General features: G+C 43.7%; 3 protein-coding genes and 1 pseudogene across 6 annotated transcripts; all 4 read left to right on the top strand.

The window, feature by feature from the left end:
- The first annotated feature begins 590 nt into the window (after positions 1-590).
- Positions 591-2,246, top strand: LOC126604406 (mediator of RNA polymerase II transcription subunit 30-like). The gene is made up of 3 exons (XM_050271655.1): positions 591-1,098; positions 1,636-1,734; positions 1,889-2,246. The coding sequence occupies exons 1-3, from the start codon at positions 712-714 to the stop codon at positions 1,985-1,987; spliced, it is 585 nt and encodes a 194-aa protein (XP_050127612.1). The 5' UTR covers positions 591-711; the 3' UTR covers positions 1,988-2,246.
- A 1,142-nt stretch (positions 2,247-3,388) lies between these two features.
- On the top strand, positions 3,389-16,839 carry LOC126605517 (glutathione S-transferase PARB-like). 4 transcript variants are annotated; one of them, XR_007616976.1, is made up of 7 exons: positions 3,389-3,952; positions 13,074-14,117; positions 14,226-14,274; positions 14,388-14,961; positions 15,525-15,926; positions 16,275-16,374; positions 16,588-16,839. XR_007616976.1 is itself a non-coding variant. In XM_050272927.1 (3 exons), the coding sequence occupies exons 1-3, from the start codon at positions 13,965-13,967 to the stop codon at positions 14,810-14,812; spliced, it is 627 nt and encodes a 208-aa protein (XP_050128884.1). In that variant the 5' UTR covers positions 12,830-13,964; the 3' UTR covers positions 14,813-15,125. The 4 variants fall into 4 exon arrangements, 1 of the variants encoding a protein (XP_050128884.1); XR_007616977.1 differs by lacking the exon at positions 3,389-3,952 and having other exon boundaries at positions 12,830-14,117; positions 15,545-15,926; XR_007616978.1 differs by lacking the exons at positions 3,389-3,952; positions 15,525-15,926 and having other exon boundaries at positions 12,830-14,117.
- On the top strand, positions 5,216-7,178 carry LOC126605513 (uncharacterized). The gene is made up of 2 exons (XM_050272922.1): positions 5,216-6,552; positions 6,737-7,178. The coding sequence occupies exon 1, from the start codon at positions 5,394-5,396 to the stop codon at positions 6,420-6,422; it is 1,029 nt and encodes a 342-aa protein (XP_050128879.1). The 5' UTR covers positions 5,216-5,393; the 3' UTR covers positions 6,423-6,552; positions 6,737-7,178.
- LOC126605516 (transcription factor MYC2-like) lies at positions 7,504-8,466 on the top strand (annotated as a pseudogene).
- Positions 16,840-16,889: the final 50 nt, after the last annotated feature.

Raw genomic sequence — 16,889 nt, 5'->3', positions numbered from 1 at the left:
AAATTGCGGAACTATTTTGCCGAGGGAAGGACAAAGTGTTACTCAAAGTGTTCAGAGAGCTCGATATTGAGTACCGGTTAGTGCCTCTTGACGTCAACGTCCGAGGCATGCCAAGTTTAACCTCCGACAAGCTTCCTTCAAATTGGACAACCCTGCTCCGACGCCAGCAAGTTAATATACTTCATGTACGCCATCGCCACTTTCAAACTAAGACCTGCAGCACGGGAATGATGGATGAGGGTTCTTTGGAACACATGATTGATGAGAAATAACAAAAGATGGTTGCAGTTTCAGACTAACATATATATATATATATATATATAGGTTTCAACCATGGTAGTTCTTCGGCGATTCAGATGTTCCATTTTGTACTAAACTCCAGTGAAACAAATTAAATACACAAATGTAGATTTAATATCATCTATTTTATTTTTTTCGGTAGGTTACTGCCGAAAAGATATGCTAGTTCGGTCGAATGTCCCCGAACAATATTTGAAAAAATAAATAAACAGTGCAAAGACCCAATAACATAAGATCCACAACTCAACACGTACAAAACTCCTGTTTTATTGGGCTTTTGGCCCATCTGCCAAAACACTTTTCCCCTCTCCGTTGTCGCTCTCCGTCGCGCAGGCTCGCTCTCTCTCTCCTCTCTCTCTCGTCTCAGAATCCTTCTCAATCGTTCGTCAACAGACAACAGAGTCGAAAATAATGGATGAGAAGGATTCGAATGAATTAACAGCAAGCCCTAAGACGACGCAAGAGCTAGCAATGGAAGGCCAGAAGCATTTAGAAGAAACTATCGAGGCAGCTTTCCAGATCCTCTCCTCCATGAACGACGAGCTCTGCAACCCCACCTTGTGGTCCACCACCGGCACCGCCTCCTCTAACACTGCAAATGGCCCTTCTTTCCACTCAAACGGCGTCAATAACGGCGATTCGTCTTCTTCCGAAAACACTTTTTCCCATCAGCATGGAGACTTAGTTGGCGCTGGTGGTCCTGGCACCGGAGGAGCTCTTGAGGAGGCTCGATTTCGGTATAAGAACTCTGTGGGCTTGCTTCGTGCCGTTCTCGCTGCCATTCCCAACTCTCAGAAGGTGATTTCAGACACCCTTTTCTTTAATTTGGTTAATTTTCCATCCATACTTGTCAAATTAAATACTGAAATTGCCTGCATAATCACGTTTATGTATTCATATTTAACCAATGCCAATGATCCTGTAAAGTGTGATTTCTTCAAGTGTTAATTGTGTGATGGAGGATCCAGTGCAGTGTTTTTTATTTATAAAAATCAAGAAAATAAATGAAGTTCTTGATTGATTGAACCACTGTGTTGGACTGGATGAGTAGAGATTTCTGTTGATTTTGTGTATGAAAGTGACGAGCTTTAACCGCTGAATTGAACGAAATGTTTGCTCCGTTTACCCGTAATCCCAAACTGCGTGAAATGCAGCAAATGCTTCAGTGCAAAACTTGGAATGTTATAAGAGTAGTATATTGTGATCGTGAATAGTTGTTTGTCTTGAGTTTATGTGCGTGTATGCATCTAATTGGAATGATTTTATTTCACATTGAGATGTCATAGTTTGTGAACCTTATAGTTAGCTAACGTACAGTTGTAAATTTTAAAATAGGCAACATCCAAAACCAGTTCAACTGCTGTCGGTTCAGAATCACCGGCAGATCAAGCTGAAATTGAGAAGTTGGATGAGCGAGCCTCCGATTTGAGAAAGGTATGGTTGATGATTTCTCATATACCATGTCTAGAAATAGATTCGCTAGTGGAGGGGTTGGACTTTGTTTGGAATTTTTAATCTTTCAAGGGCGCTACATTTCTTGCTCCAATATTTCTGTAAAAGTTTGTACTGACGTTGTTTTTCTTTGTAGGAGCTTACGAACAAGAATGTGTATATCAAATTTCTTATAGATCAACTACGGGATCTGATCACTGACATCTCAACGTGGCAAAGTCCTTGTTCCGTCTGATTTCAGAAACAATCTTCCTGAAGGTGATGCTGCTTTTATATTAAGTTTGCACGATCAGTGAAACCTTAATATCCTTTGATTGTGTACGTTTTCCAATCAGTTCAGCGAGGGGTTTATTATGTTTGATGATCGAAAATTTCATGGGGAAAATATTAGGCGAGAGAGAGTAGTGAAGAGGTTTGTAAATCATGAGATACCTGATGTTAAAGGTCAACTTGTCGTAACTAATTTCAGATATGGTAACCTCATGATTCTCTCCTGTGCATCATTTTTATGAGTGAGCGGTTGAGATTTAACTAAATCTTATTCGTTCTCTTTACTGTCTTTTGATGCTTAGGAGAACAAAGCTCTTGTAAAATTCTAAAGCTACTTATTAACCAAATTCTCTTTGTAATTGAAAGTAGGTAAAAGATCAAATTAACCCTGTTCACAAAACAAACAAAAAATAAATAAAATTAAAGTTATGGACAATATAGTAAATTAAACATAAAACAATTTTACTATTTTTTTCAAAGTCTCAGCCAAATAAGCATTTCAGTTGCTCCTATTTCTTATTCCACGTTTTCCTCCCAAATAAAATAAACGTGATAAAATAGTTATTAAAAAACAAGCTCCCGATTGCTAAAGGCAGCTAATTTATTATCGTTCATATGTCCAGAGCTCATTCATTCACTGAAAGAGGAGAAGAAGAATACACTTATTTCCCATCATAGGGCCTTTCTATCTATAGATTAAGCCATTACCAAGGAGCTAATTCGTTCATAACTCAGTTGATTGAGGGGTGGATCGTGTTGATTAACTCGGTCTAGCAACCGTTCGGTTGAAGATATGAAAAGCCTCTTCAACAAGAAAAATCATTTAAAAGTCGTCACCAAAAAGCTTTAACAAGCATTTTATTTTCTCTCCGTTAATTATTACCACGTGAACCGCACATTTGGGAGTAATTTTATCTTTTTAGCCTCACATGTGAGCCTCACGTGCTAACAATTACTAAAGAGTTAACAAAACTTATCCTAACAAACTTTACCACATAATTTTAAAGCCCATTTTTTTTTATTACAAAAACTATCTTCTGACTATCATGTCACCGCTATGACTTTTAATCCATTAGGCCTTAAGAAAAAAGGTAAAGGTGGACTAAATTTGTGGACTAGTTTGTAAACTAAATGATGTGTCGCTAATAAGAAATAAACAAGTTAATTAACACTTAAATAATAATCTAATCATCAACTTTTATATCATTTGGATTACAAAATTTACTTACAAATTTAGTTTCCTAACCTTACTCATAAAGGGCTTCTTTTGTTAGTTAAGCTAGGCGGTGGGCCCCATCAAACCCACCATTTTGGAAGAGGTTCTTTTTCGGATTCAGTTTGTGGGGATCGTAGGATGTTCACTGTAGACATCGAAATTTCGGTAAATAAATGTTGACCGATAAATCAAAGTGTCAACGCTCATGTATTACATAAATTTTACACGTAGCGTGTGACTCAACGAAAATTGAGATGAGTTGGAAAAGTCATCAAATAGGACACGTGTCAACACCTGGCAGAAACGACTTATTTCATCTGGAATATTATATTCAAAATTAGGCCTTGGAAAATTCTATAAATACAAGCCCAATTTCATTCATTTGAGGGGAACCAATTCATATTACACCTTGAAGCTCTGAAGCTCTGAAGCTCTGAAACTCCGAAGCTCTCAAGCATCCAGGTTCCCGAAGAATCAAGAAAGCATTCTTCGTTCTTCGTTCATCGTTCTTCCAAGATCAAGCCCAAACGGCCCTTGAAGAAAGTGTTCTTCGTTCATCGTTCTTCCAAGATCAAGCCCCAACGGCCTTTTGGATCAACAATCATCCACCAATTCAAGATCAAGCCCCGACGGCCCTTGAAGAAAGCGTTCTTCGTTCTTCGTTCATCGTTCTTCCAAGATCAAGCCCCGACGGCCCTTGAAGAAAGCACCATCGTTCATCATCCGTTCATCCAAGATCAAGCCCCAACGACCATTTGGATCAACAACGTCAACAAATCCACACATCCAACCGTTCTTCAAGATCAAGCCCAAAAGCCCTTGAAGATCCGTTCATCACTGTTCTTCAAGATCAAGCCCAAAAGCCCTTGGAGATCCGTTCATCACTATTCTTCAAAGATCAAGCCCAAAAGCCCATTTGAAGATCCGCTCAAATCCACCTTCAAGATCAAGTCCACGGCCCTTGAAGAACGTTCATCCTTAGATCAAGCCCAACGGCCCTTTGGATCAATCGCACATCCACAAATACACACCTTACGGAGATCGAATCAGAGGATCAAAATAGAGAGAGATTGTAACCCAAAATCATCAAATACAAATATTTGTTTGTGCACGTTGTTCTTGTCTCTTTCGTTTCAGGAAATTTCCGTGTTCACAAATTGGCACGCCCAGTGGGACAATCTCTACCTCTCATCTCTTTCTCCGTTCAAGAAATTTGAGCACACTTCCAAAATTAATGGCATCAAGGAAGGCTCAAACTATTCCCGCAACTGGCGTAAAGAACAAGAGCGTCCTCGTCGCAAGTGGTGTCACTTTAGGCATCACGACTCGAAGCAAGGCAAGAGCTACTTTTGCCGCCTCTTTCACCTCTGCATCAACTCTGCCAAGGGAACAAGAGCACCCAAGGCACGAGCCTTTGATCACCTTAGCCTCACCAAAGGCACCAAGGGGCGAAAGTCCAAGGAAATACTCCGAATCCATGCTCTCCGATGCCGATTCAAGCGACAGTCCAGCCATGCAAGTCATGACCATTGGAGCAACTTCAATCGATGAGCAGCTGGCTCAAATGAATGAAGCAATCGCAAGGCTAACCCGAACTGTGGAAGAAAAAGACTTGCAAATTGCAGCACTAGTCAACCGACTGGAGGCGCAGGACGGCGATAAACCCGACCCAGAGGATGATCCACTAAAGGGAGGAGCTGGCGGAGACGAAGAACCCCCGGTGAAGAAAATCGATGGGAAGCCGGAGCCAGACCAAGCAGCGGCACTCATGGGATCCCTTTCTATCCAGCAGCTGCAAGAGATGATCACCAACACCATCAAGGCACAGTACGAAGGGAGCTCAAATACCTCCGAGTTGTACTCAAAGCCGTATTCAAAGAAGATCGACGCCTTAAGGATGCCGAGGGGTTATCAACCACCAAAGTTCATGCAATTTGATGGAAAGGGAAACTCAAAACAGCACGTTGCCCACTTCGTTGAAACTTGCAACAACGCAGGAACCGAAGGGGATTACCTCGCCAAGCAGTTTGTGCGCTCGCTGAAAGGAAACGCCTTTGAGTGGTACACAGACCTAGAGCCTGAGTCTATCAACAACTGGGAACAATTAGAGCGGGAATTCCTCAACCGCTTCTATAGCACCCGCCGCACTGTGAGTATGCTAGAGCTAACGAGCACAAAGCAGTGGAAGGACGAGCCAGTCATTGACTACATCAACAGATGGCGCACTCTAAGCCTCGACTGTAAAGACAGGCTCTCGGAAACCTCTTCAATCGAGATGTGCATCCAAGGCATGCAATGGGGTTTGCAATACATCCTTCAAGGCATTAAACCGCGGACCTTCGAGGAATTGGCCACTCGCGCCCATGACATGGAGTTGAGCATCGCCCATCATGGGAAGAAAGAACCGATCGCCGACTACAAGAACGACAAAGTTCTTGGGACAAAGGTGGAAAAGGCTGCATGGAAACCCATCAAGGAAGCGATGACGGTCAACACATCTCCCGTCAAAATATCCACACGAGGCAAGGCGATTCAAACCGAAGCTTTTCGTGATCAAGAGATGCGTAGACGCACTTTGAAGGAGCTTGAGGAGAAGACTTATCCATTCCCCGACTCTGATGTGGTTGCCATGTTAGAAGACTTGCTGGAAAAGAAGGTGATTGGTTTGCCTGAGTGCAAACGGCCAGAAAAGATGAATCGCACCGACAGTCCAAGGTACTGTAAATTCCACCGCTTCATCAGTCATCCGATAGAAAAATGTTTCGTGCTGAAAGATCTCATCATGAAGCTGGCTCAGAAAGGAATCATCGAGCTAGATCTTGACGAAGTGGCGAAGTCAAACTATACCACCTTCACTTCTGGCTCTTCCGACTCAAAGTTTTCACCTCAACCGCTGGGGGCATCGTCCAAGACAAGCAAAATTGAAGGATGGACTCAAGTCACTCCTAAGAAATTGCACAAGAAGCATACGTCTCCTCCACAAGTCCGCCAATCGGAAAGGGGGCAAAGCAGCTCTTGTCAACCTTCAAAGCAACGTGAACGTGTTGAAAATGAGGAAATTTCGACACATAGATCGTCCATCCCCATCACGATGCGTGATTTCTTTCCTGAAGACTTCTTCAACTACTCAGTCAAGGCTCCTTGCTATGAAGATTGCGATGAACGACTCTCTCAGATCGCTTGACGAACCAAAGCTCCTTGTTCGCACGAGCCTAAACTGCACGAACCAAGGCTCCCCGCCTGCACGAGCCTAAACTGCATGACACAAAGCTCCTTGTTCGCACGAGCCTAAACTGCACGAACCAAAGCTCCTTGTCCGCACGAGCCTAAACTATAGGACACAAGGCTCCCCGCCTGCACGAGCCTAAACTGCATGGCACAAAGCTCCTTGTTCGCACGAGCCTAAACTGCACGAACCAAAGCTCTTTGTCCGCACGAGCCTAAACTGTAGGACACGAGGCTCCCCGCCTGCACGAGCCTAAACTGCATGGCACAAAGCTCCTTGTTCGCACGAGCCTAAACTGCACGAACCAAAGCTCCTTGTCCGCACGAGCCTAAACTGTAGGACACGAGGCTCCTCGCCTGCACGAGCCTAAACTGCATGGCACAAACCTCCTTGTTCGCACGAGCCTAAACTGCACGAACCAAAGCTCCTTGTCCGCACGAGCCTAAACGGTAGGACACGAGGCTCCTCGCCTGCACGAGCCTAAACCGCATGGTACAACGCTCCTGGTCTGCACGAGCATAAAAGGCAACACCAACGCTCCTTGCCTGCACGAGCTGAAACTGCAACACGGCACCAAATGCTCCTTGCCTGCACGAGTTGAAACTGCAAACGACACCAACACTCCTGGCCTGCATGAGTTAAAACTGCAAACGGCACAAAAAGAAAATACCAAAAAAAAAAAATGTATGTATTTGAACTACGTTTCGACTTGATCTCTTTGGAAGGGTACGTAGGCAGCTTGAATATTCAATGTCAAGTTCAGTCACAACAAATAAAAAAATAATAATAATGTTTTATTAGAAAAAAATATACATATGTTTTATATATTTTTTTAAAAAAAAGAGAAAAAAAAAAAAGAAAAAGGAATACATACGTTATTACTCGTTTACAAAAAAAAAAAAAAAAAAAAAAAAAAAAAAAGAGTTCTTTTACATACATATACATACATATATATATTTATGTATGTATGTATATCCATCAGCGGCCAGCCTCTTAGAAGGAGGCCATCCAGGCCCAAGTGGCAGCCTCCAAGCCCAATCCGCGGTCAAGTCCAATGCCTGTCTTAAATCTCAGCCGCACCAAACCTCTCATCCTCTCCAATGTCGAGCTCTCGAGCTCTGCTTCAATGTGGCTCTCAACCGCCTCCCAACCAATCCCATCCCCAAAATGCTGCGTATCACATGACGGACTACCGGATACCGTCGAACAAGAGTACCGCAAGAAAGTCCTCCGAGACCTCAACTCCTTGATTTCCGGCGCCGACAGGTCAGCGGACGACGACGCCGTGGATCAAGAAGTGACTGATACTGAGTGGTTCTTTCTCGTTTCAATGACTCAGTCGTTCGTCAACGGCGGCGGGCTTTCGGGTCAGGCCTTCTTTCACTCCACCCCGGTCTGGGTTGCTGGACTGGACCGACTGGCGGCTTCTCCGTGCGAGCGGGCGCGACAGGGCCAAGTGTTTGGGTTGCAGACTATGGTTTGCGTTCCGACGGCGAATGGGGTTGTGGAGTTGGGATCGACCGAGCTCATCTACCAGAGCTCCGATCTGATGAATAAGGTCAGGGTTTTGTTTGATTTCAACAATTTGGAGGTCGGTTCTTGGCCTATGAGCGGCGGCGCCACCGCCGATTAGGGCGAGAACGACCCTTCGTCGCTCTGGCTCAACGATCCGTCGACCACCACCATGGAAATGAAGGACCCGGTGAATACTTCGGCAACCACCAACACCAGCAACCAGCTAATTTCAAAGCCGATGCAGTTCGACAACCACCCGAGCTCCAGTAGCTTATCCGAGAACACCCTAATCCCGAGAGCTCAAATTTTCAAGCTTGGGATTGTAATTTCACTGTTTTAGATTTGTTTTACCTAATCAGTGGCTAAAAATCCCAAATTTCATTGTTTTTTGGTTCGAGAATTCGTCCCGTTGGTTTGTGCTAAGAAGAAGCTGTGATTGTTTCAGAGGAATAGTAGGAAAAACTTTCAAATTTCGTCGAAATGTCGGTCGAGAGGTCCTTCGAAGCTTGGGAGGAGGTGCAGCGCCATGGGCAGGACTTTGTGGATCGCCTCACGCAGGGATTCACGGGTTTGATTCAGTCTCATATCACTCCACCGCCGATCTGCTCACCTGGTCTGAGACTCCACCGCCGCTCAACTCCCCAGCCACGTCGCTCTCTCTCTCTCTCTCTCTCGTTAAGTCAATGATGGGACTTGCAGAGCTGAGACTATCGACCGAGAGCAGCAGCAGCTAGAGCTAGAGTTTTCGATTTCAAATCCATATCTCTGCTTCAATTCAGATATTCATTGAAGAAACATGAATTCTCCATCCACCCAGTTTGTCACCTCAAGAAGGATGGGAGTGTTTGAGCCTATCCACCAAATTAGCATGTGGGACGAAAGCTTTAGGAGTTGCGGTAATTTTAATGCCTCAGCATCCATGATACTGGATGAAGACGCAAAACTAGATAACCAGTCAGAGGATGCTTCTCATGGAATTCTGGGACCTTCTAGCAAGTATGATCAAGAAGCAACTAAACCTACAGACAAGGTGCAAAGACGTCTTGCACAAAATCGGGAGGCTGCTCGTAAAAGCCGGATGCGAAAGAAGGCCTATGTTCAGCAGTTAGAAACGAGTCGTTTGAAGCTTATTCAACTAGAGCAAGAACTTGACCGAGTGAGACAACAGCAGGGCATGCCGCATGTGGCTCCATCCAACCCATACGGCCTGGACCAGGTCCCATGGCACAAGGATCATCGCTGGGACAGGAACAGGAACTTCCCTCAGTTTTTTGGAATTTTCTTCTTGCTTTGGATCTCTGCCGAGGGATGAGTGGGCTGTGCTATGTGCCTGTGCTCAGTAGCGGTGCTCTGTGGCTGTGCTCGATCAGTGGCGGTGCTGGGTGGCAGTGCAACGGATGCGCAATGACTGTGCTCAGTAGCAGTACAACGGGTGTGCAGCGGCTGTGTTCGGTGGTTGGGCTCAGTGGCTATGCTCTGAGTTCTAGCTGGATCCGACGTCAAGATCACCTCCACCTCCTCCGTCTCTTGCCTCGCAGCTGCCAAACGACTTCAACGACTGCCGTCAAACGACTAGCCGGTCGTGAAGCTCGAAGCACCATCTTCTCCGTCCTCCTTGCTCCGCTGCCTGCAAATTTCTCTACCCATCATCAACATTTATACAAAAAAGATATATTAAAAAAATAGGATGGTGGAGCAAAGCAAAGTGGTGCATCTGGCACCACGTGAAAAAAGAGGAATGGTGGATCAAAGATGGGGTACAGCCCCATGGCAGATCAAAAGTTTCTGGTGGTGTATGGGCACCATGTGCAAAAAATAAAAAATAAAAAATAAAAAATAAAAATGTAAAAAAAAAATAATAATAATAAAAAAATGATGGAACTTGGTGCATCCAGCACCAAAAGAAAAATAAAAAAACAAAAAAAATAAAAAAAACAAATGCAAAGAGAGAAATAGAAGGTCCATTTTATTTATTTTTCTGGAAATTTTACATAAATTTGCATTATACATAAAAAAAAAAAAATTCAAATCAAATCAAATCAAATTTACAAGAGGGGATATTCAAGGACGATCAGGTGGCGCCTCACAACTCGGCAGAGCTCCAGGAAGAGAAGGCGTCGGAGGTTGGTTGTTTGAAGCCTCAGCAGTCGGTACAACCCCAGAAGACGAAGGTAAATGCTGCTGGAACAAACCCACAAACCTCCGATGATCAAGTAAAATCTGACCATCAGATTCCTGCATGTGGTCAATTTTCCTCTTCATGTTTGTGGCATAGTTGTGTGCAAGCTTGTGCAACTGTTTATTCTCATGCTTGAGCCATCTGATCTCCTGTTTGAGACTCATCACTTCAGCCGCCAACGATTCAACTTGACGGGTTCGAGCAAATAGGCGTTGGGCCATGTTGGACACAGAACCTGCACACTGCACACTGAGAGCCAGAGAATCCTTAACAGCCAACTCATCAGACCGTTTGGAAAGTAGTCTGTTATCTCTGGGAGTGACAAGGTTTCGGGCCACCACCGCAGCGGTCATATCATTCTTCACCACCGAATCCCCAACGGTAAGAGGACCAGTAGGGGATATGAAGGATGGGCGCCATATGTTGTCTGGAGAAGGCGGGACTGCCTCTTCACCAAGATTCAAGTCAAAACGACGGTCAGAGGGTCCAGACATTTTCAAAGTGTTGAAGGAAGAAGAGATCGGACAAATCAAGATCTTAGAAGTACAAGAGGGGAGTTTTCACAAGCGAAAATTCAAGTGTGCTTTGAAACGAACTGCATGCCTCTATAAAAAAATCAGCACTCGACGGGATTTCAGAGATCGAAGAAGCGAGCTCAGAATTCGAAGAGGCCATTCAAAAATCGAAGAGGCAAGCTCGGAAATCGGAAAAGCATCTTGCTTTTCCAGACGCGTCGACACCCATCACACGCAAACTCAGCTTTGCGGAAATCACGGGTAATTTGTCGAAGCGCTGATCCCAGATATCGAAGAGGCGCCAGTCTTTTTCAGCCGCGTCATCACCTGTCATATGCACACTCAACTTTGCGCAAATCACGGACAATTTGTCGAAGATTTTTGGGTGAAGGAGAAAGCACGTGAAGTTTACTGTTCAATCATCCAACGGTTGCCGACACGAGTGAAAGAATGGTACCTCTACAGGTATTAAGGGACCTCCTATAACTGTCCACCTTCACCTTCCATAGCAAGGCAGACATACAAAGCCTTTCTTCATCTCCAAAAAATGTTTTCCCAACGAAACCTCTCGAGTCATTCAGTGTTCCTTATTCCTTGGGGTACCTCTGCAAGCCAATAGCTCCAAAGCAAAAGTATCTCATATCACCAGGGTAGAAAGCAAGAGTATCTCATATCATGCGTTCTCCATGTCATTTCCTTTGTCCTTGTTCTTACCTACAAAGACAAGGATAAAGAAAACAATATGCCGGAACTTCCACTCAAACTCGGGTAAGGAACCGATTGCTTGGAACCCTTCCCTGATTGTCTACCTAGCACTGCTCTCGCGTACTCGTCTCTCACTGCTGCTGTACTTCCAAAGAAGCTACCACATCTGCCTGAAGAACAGATAAGGCAAGTGAAAATGATACCTTGCAGCATGTGGAGACAACGTGCAGAAGGAACAAGCAGAGAAGAATGCGGTCTGCACAGTCAACTCAGCAGAAGGAGTCCGAACTGAGGAACTCGAGAAGCTGCCGCATCTGCCTGAAGAAACAAGCAGAGAAGAATGCAGCAAGCACAGTCAACTCAGCATAAGGAGTCTGAGATGAAGAACTCGAGAAGATGCCACATCTGCCTGAAGAAACAAGCAGAGAAGAATGCAGTATGCACAGTCAACTCAGCAGAATGAGTCTGAGATGAATAACTCGAGAAGATGCCGCATCTGCCTGAGGACGGTGAACTCGTTTTGACCCTCAAATTCTTGGGTCGACTTACTAGGCGTTGTGGGCTGCACGTGCCGATTCACCACCCTTGAATCAAATCCTTAAAGACCAAGTCACAAACTGGAAGAAGAGCCCATCAATCTTGAAGATCATACCGTTGACCAAACTGCTCAGGTGTGAATTAGAAAGATTGAACAAAGCAACAAGTCGTCACCTTCACCTCGTGCCTGCTTGCCATGTGTTCGAGTCAACCTTCAAGAATCAAGCCTCGACGGCCCTTGAAGAAGTTTCCAACCAAATTCAAGATCAAGCCTCGACGGCCATCGAGGAAATCACAAGTCCGATTCAAGATCAAGTGTCTACCACCCTTGAATCAAAACCTAGTTCAAGAATAAGCTGTGGAAAATCAACAATTGGAGGAATCCAGAAAATCCTCCAACCCAGTTCAAGATCAAAGCTGTGGAAAGTCAACAAGCGCAACAAAATACGTGCCGATTCACCCACTACCAAAGCCAAAGATCATCTACCACATGAAGCTCCTTGTGGTCCAATTTCAACCTTCAAGATCAAGCCTCGACGGCCCTTGAAGAAATTTCAAACAAAGTTCAAGATCAAGCCTCAACGGCCCTTGAAGAAATCTCAAGCCCAATTCAAGATCAAGCCTCAACGGCCCTTGAAGAAATCTCCAGCCCAATTCAAGATCAAGCCTCGACGGCCCTTGGATCGACATCTACATTAAGGGACTTCAAAACGCATCTCCTACACGTGACAAGCACATGTATACGACGCGCCTTGAAGTGGGGGCATTTGTAGACATCGAAATTTCGGTAAATAAATGTTGACCGATAAATCAAAGTGTCAACGCTCATGTATTACATAAATTTTACACGTAGCATGTGACTCAACGAAAATTGAGATGAGTTGGAAAAGTCATCAAATAGATTACGTGTCAACACCTGGCAGAAACGACTTATTTCATCTGGAATATTATATTCAAAATTAGGCCTTGGAAAATTCTATAAATACAAGCCCAATTTCATTCATTTGAGGGGAACCAATTCATATTACACCTTGAAGCTCTGAAGCTCTGAAACTCCGAAGCTCTCAAGCATCCAGGTTCCCGAAGAATCAAGAAAGCATTCTTCGTTCTTCGTTCATCGTTCTTCCAAGATCAAGCCCCGACGGCCCTTGAAGAAAGTGTTCTTCGTTCATCGTTCTTCCAAGATCAAGCCCCAACGGCCCTTTGGATCAACAATCATCCACCAATTCAAGATCAAGCCCCGACGGCCCTTGAAGAAAGCGTTCTTCGTTCTTCGTTCTTCGTTCTTCCAAGATCAAGCCCCGACGGCCCTTGAAGAAAGCACCATCGTTCATCATCCGTTCATCCAAGATCAAGCCCCAACGGCCCTTTGGATCAACAACGTCGACAAATCCACACATCCAACCGTTCTTCAAGATCAAGCCCAAAAGCCCTTGAAGATCCGTTCATCACTGTTCTTCAAGATCAAGCCCAAAAGCCCTTGGAGATCCGTTCATCACTATTCTTCAAAGATCAAGCCCAAAAGCCCCTTTGAAGATCCGCTCAAATCCACCTTCAAGATCAAGTCCACGGCCCTTGAAGAACGTTCATCCTTAGATCAAGCCCAACGGCCCTTTGGATCAATCGCACATCCACAAATACACACCTTACGGAGATCGAATCAGAGGATCAAAATAGAGAGAGATTGTAACCCAAAATCATCAAATACAAATATTTGTTTGTGCACGTTGTTCTTGTCTCTTTCGTTTCAGGAAATTTCCGTGTTCACATTCACATCTTAACTGTTTATCGTATATCGTACAGTTAGTTTTCGTCAAATAATTTATTACTGTACGATATACGATGAACGGTTAAGATGTGAAAGTTTCTAAGATCCGGAAGGGATCCAATTCCCACCATTTTAAGCAAAGGATAAAGTAGAGCAGCTCGTCGTCCTTTAGCATGGTGTAAAACGGGACTTGAAGTCAACTAGAAACTCCAAATTTCCCATATAATTTATCCAGAAAGAGAGAAAAACCCATCCAATCTCAAAGTCTAAGTGCAAAACAAATGGCGACTCCGGTGAAGGTGTACGGACCACCGTTGTCGACGGCGGTGTCAAGAGTATTGGCCTGTCTCCTTGAGAAAGGGGTGGACTATCAGCTCATTTCCGTCAACATGGCCAAAGGCGAGCACAAGAAGCCCGACTACCTCAAGATTCAGGTATCGTTCGTTTCCTACATAATATAGCGCATATATAATATATAATATGTATATGTATTATATATTCTCTCACTCACAGACTCACGTTCATGATGGTGTTCTTTTAAGCCATTTGGACAAGTACCAGCTTTCGAAGACGAACGTATCTCCCTCTTCGGTATATTTCTTAATTTCTTTGTTTTACTAATTCGGCAGCGCATTCCTAATTATGGATAATTTAATTGGGAGCTTGCATTTTAATATATAAATTTTTATACAATTTCCATTTAGAATCCAGAGCCATATGCCGGTACATATGTGACAAGTATGCAGATCAGGGAAACAAGGGTTTGTACGGAATGAATCCATTGGCAAAAGCGTCAATAGATCAGTGGCTGGAGGCTGAAAGGCAGAGCTTCAGCCCTCCGAGCTCAACGCTGGTGTTTCAGCTTGCATTCGCGCCGAGAATGAAGCTGAAGCAAGACGAGGGAGTGATAAGGCAGAATGAAGAGAAGCTTGCCAAGGTGCGGGATGTGTACGAAAAGAGGCTGGGGGAGAGCCGGTTCTTGGCGGGGGATGAATTCTCGCTGGCTGATCTGTCGCACTTGCCCAACACGCAGTACCTGATGAATGCCACCGACAGGGGAGAGCTGATTACTTCGAGAGAGATTGTGGGAAGGTGGTGGTCTGAGATATCGAGCCGGGAGTCGTGGTAGAAGGTGGTTGAGATGCAAAAGCCTACCTAATTAAAGTTGATCAGCGTTGCAGTTAGTTCACTTAATTGCAGACTTGAATAAATTAAGCGTTGGTGTTCTTCAACCAGAAACCTTGTTGTTAGGTTTTGTTGAGTTTGGAGACTGTTTTGGTAAGCACTCTGGTTTTGCCTTATGAAATTATGTTTGGCAGAATTCTTTTGCATGTCTTGATTAGTTGTATAATGGTTTTTCTAAATAAATTCTATGAGGTTCTCACTACTGCTGGATATGTATCGATTTCTTGTTAAATTTGTCAACCGTTTACCTCCACAAATCAATTTTCTAATTGCCTTGCTAAATGTGTGAATTTATTTCTTTAATAAGATGTTCTAAATTACTCTTAGATACGGAGAAGAGAATTCAAACTAGATACACCGTTTTAAATTATGTAAAGTATGCGTTGTTGTTGGACTTCATCAATGAACTAATCTATTCTTATTCTTTAAAGTAAGTAGAAGCTTTACGCAAATGTCAGTTGGCAATTGACGATAAAGAATAACTCAATTCTTTTATAAGCTTGTGCAAGGTTTTTGACTTTTCAATGTGGAAAAATCTTCTTATTTTCGAACGCTCCCTGACTCAAATACGTTGACAATAAATACAAGGTGACGTTAAGGGCGTGTGGCTGTCATACTTCACTGCATTTTTAACTGCTTAATTTACTCCTAATTAGGGTAAATATTCTGGTGCAAGTGGAATTGAAACACCCTCCTCCCCACGTGGCCTGAATGCACCAGCAAAGAAAACCAAAAAAGAAAGATCCCGCGAAAAGCCATTGGCAGTAGCTTCTTTTCTTTCTGCTCTGCTGATTTTCCGAGAGACCTGATAGAGCAGTGAGGTCAATACCCGATGGAGTGAGATGCGAAGGGGAAGGGGGAGATAAGCGTGGAAGGATACAAGGAAAGCAACATAAAGAAAGCCAGGTTGCAGTCGACGCTGGCTGCCCTTGTCAGTGATCCTATACTTTCCGACGTTCCCAAAAAACCAACCTTATCCGATGTCGACACTCTCATCAGTCTCGAATTGGGCAGCGCCATGCGCATCTCCGTCCTAAAGCTCGACGGCACTTCCTTCGGTCGATACTATTCACCTTGGCATTTTCTCGAACACTTGATCTGCCAACTTTTCATTTTTTTGTCTTTCTGTATTTATTAATGTATACTAAAGAAAAAAACTGATGCATTTGATTTTGGTTGACTGTGAACATTTCATGGTAAGTTCAATATTATTCTGTTTGTGTTTGAAAATGAATATGGTTATCTTGTCATCGTTTGCGGGTTGCTGATAATATAGCTGGGTCGCTTGCCCTCGTGACATTTTAATGTAGTTTTTCCTTCTTTCCGGCTTTACGCCCCCGTTGTCAACCAAAAAGATGGATATGATTAATTACATTTTGATTTTGATCTGACGTGTTTGCAATCAGGAAGCACGTTCGGAGGAATTTTTGCCTGTCATACGACAATGAGAAGCTACTTGATGACAATATTCCAGTTCAGCATTTTGGCATACACAACCATTCTCAGGTTTCCCCTCCTACTTGGAATGTTATTCATTCGAATTGTATATCTGTAAGATTGTTACTTAATTTAGGCTTACGTATAGCAATGGTCGTTGAACTATTTCCGGATTTGCATGTTATGTTCTTAAGTTCAACGTCTTCCAGTTTCACCCCGAGTTGCGTCCTTGGTCTTTTCCGTCATTCCTGTCTATTTAGTTCCTACCATCCATGTTCTCAGGTGCATTTTGTTCCCTATATTGCGCCCAAGGATTCTCGTAAGCATTCGAAGAGGAGACACCGTTTCTTTCACGGCCTCAGCAAGCTTTCTTGATGCTTCATAGTATTAGCTTGGTATTTCTGCTTTTTCCTTTGCTTAATCTTTCTTGCAGCGCAGCTTATGGTTCTTTATTGTTTTCCCCCTTGTTTCTAATGGATTAAACGCAATTTGCAATAAAATGAGATATCAATGGAGCTTCATTTCATACAAAAACTGAAATCCACCCTCTATGCTCTAACAAAATACGATAAAAAAGATCGAAA

The sequence above is a fragment of the Malus sylvestris genome, chromosome 15 (assembly GCF_916048215.2).
Source record: "Malus sylvestris chromosome 15, drMalSylv7.2, whole genome shotgun sequence".
NCBI lineage: Eukaryota > Viridiplantae > Streptophyta > Magnoliopsida > Rosales > Rosaceae > Malus > Malus sylvestris.
The sequence above is the reverse complement of the archived record's forward strand: the minus strand, read 5'-3'. Positions and strand labels throughout refer to the sequence as shown.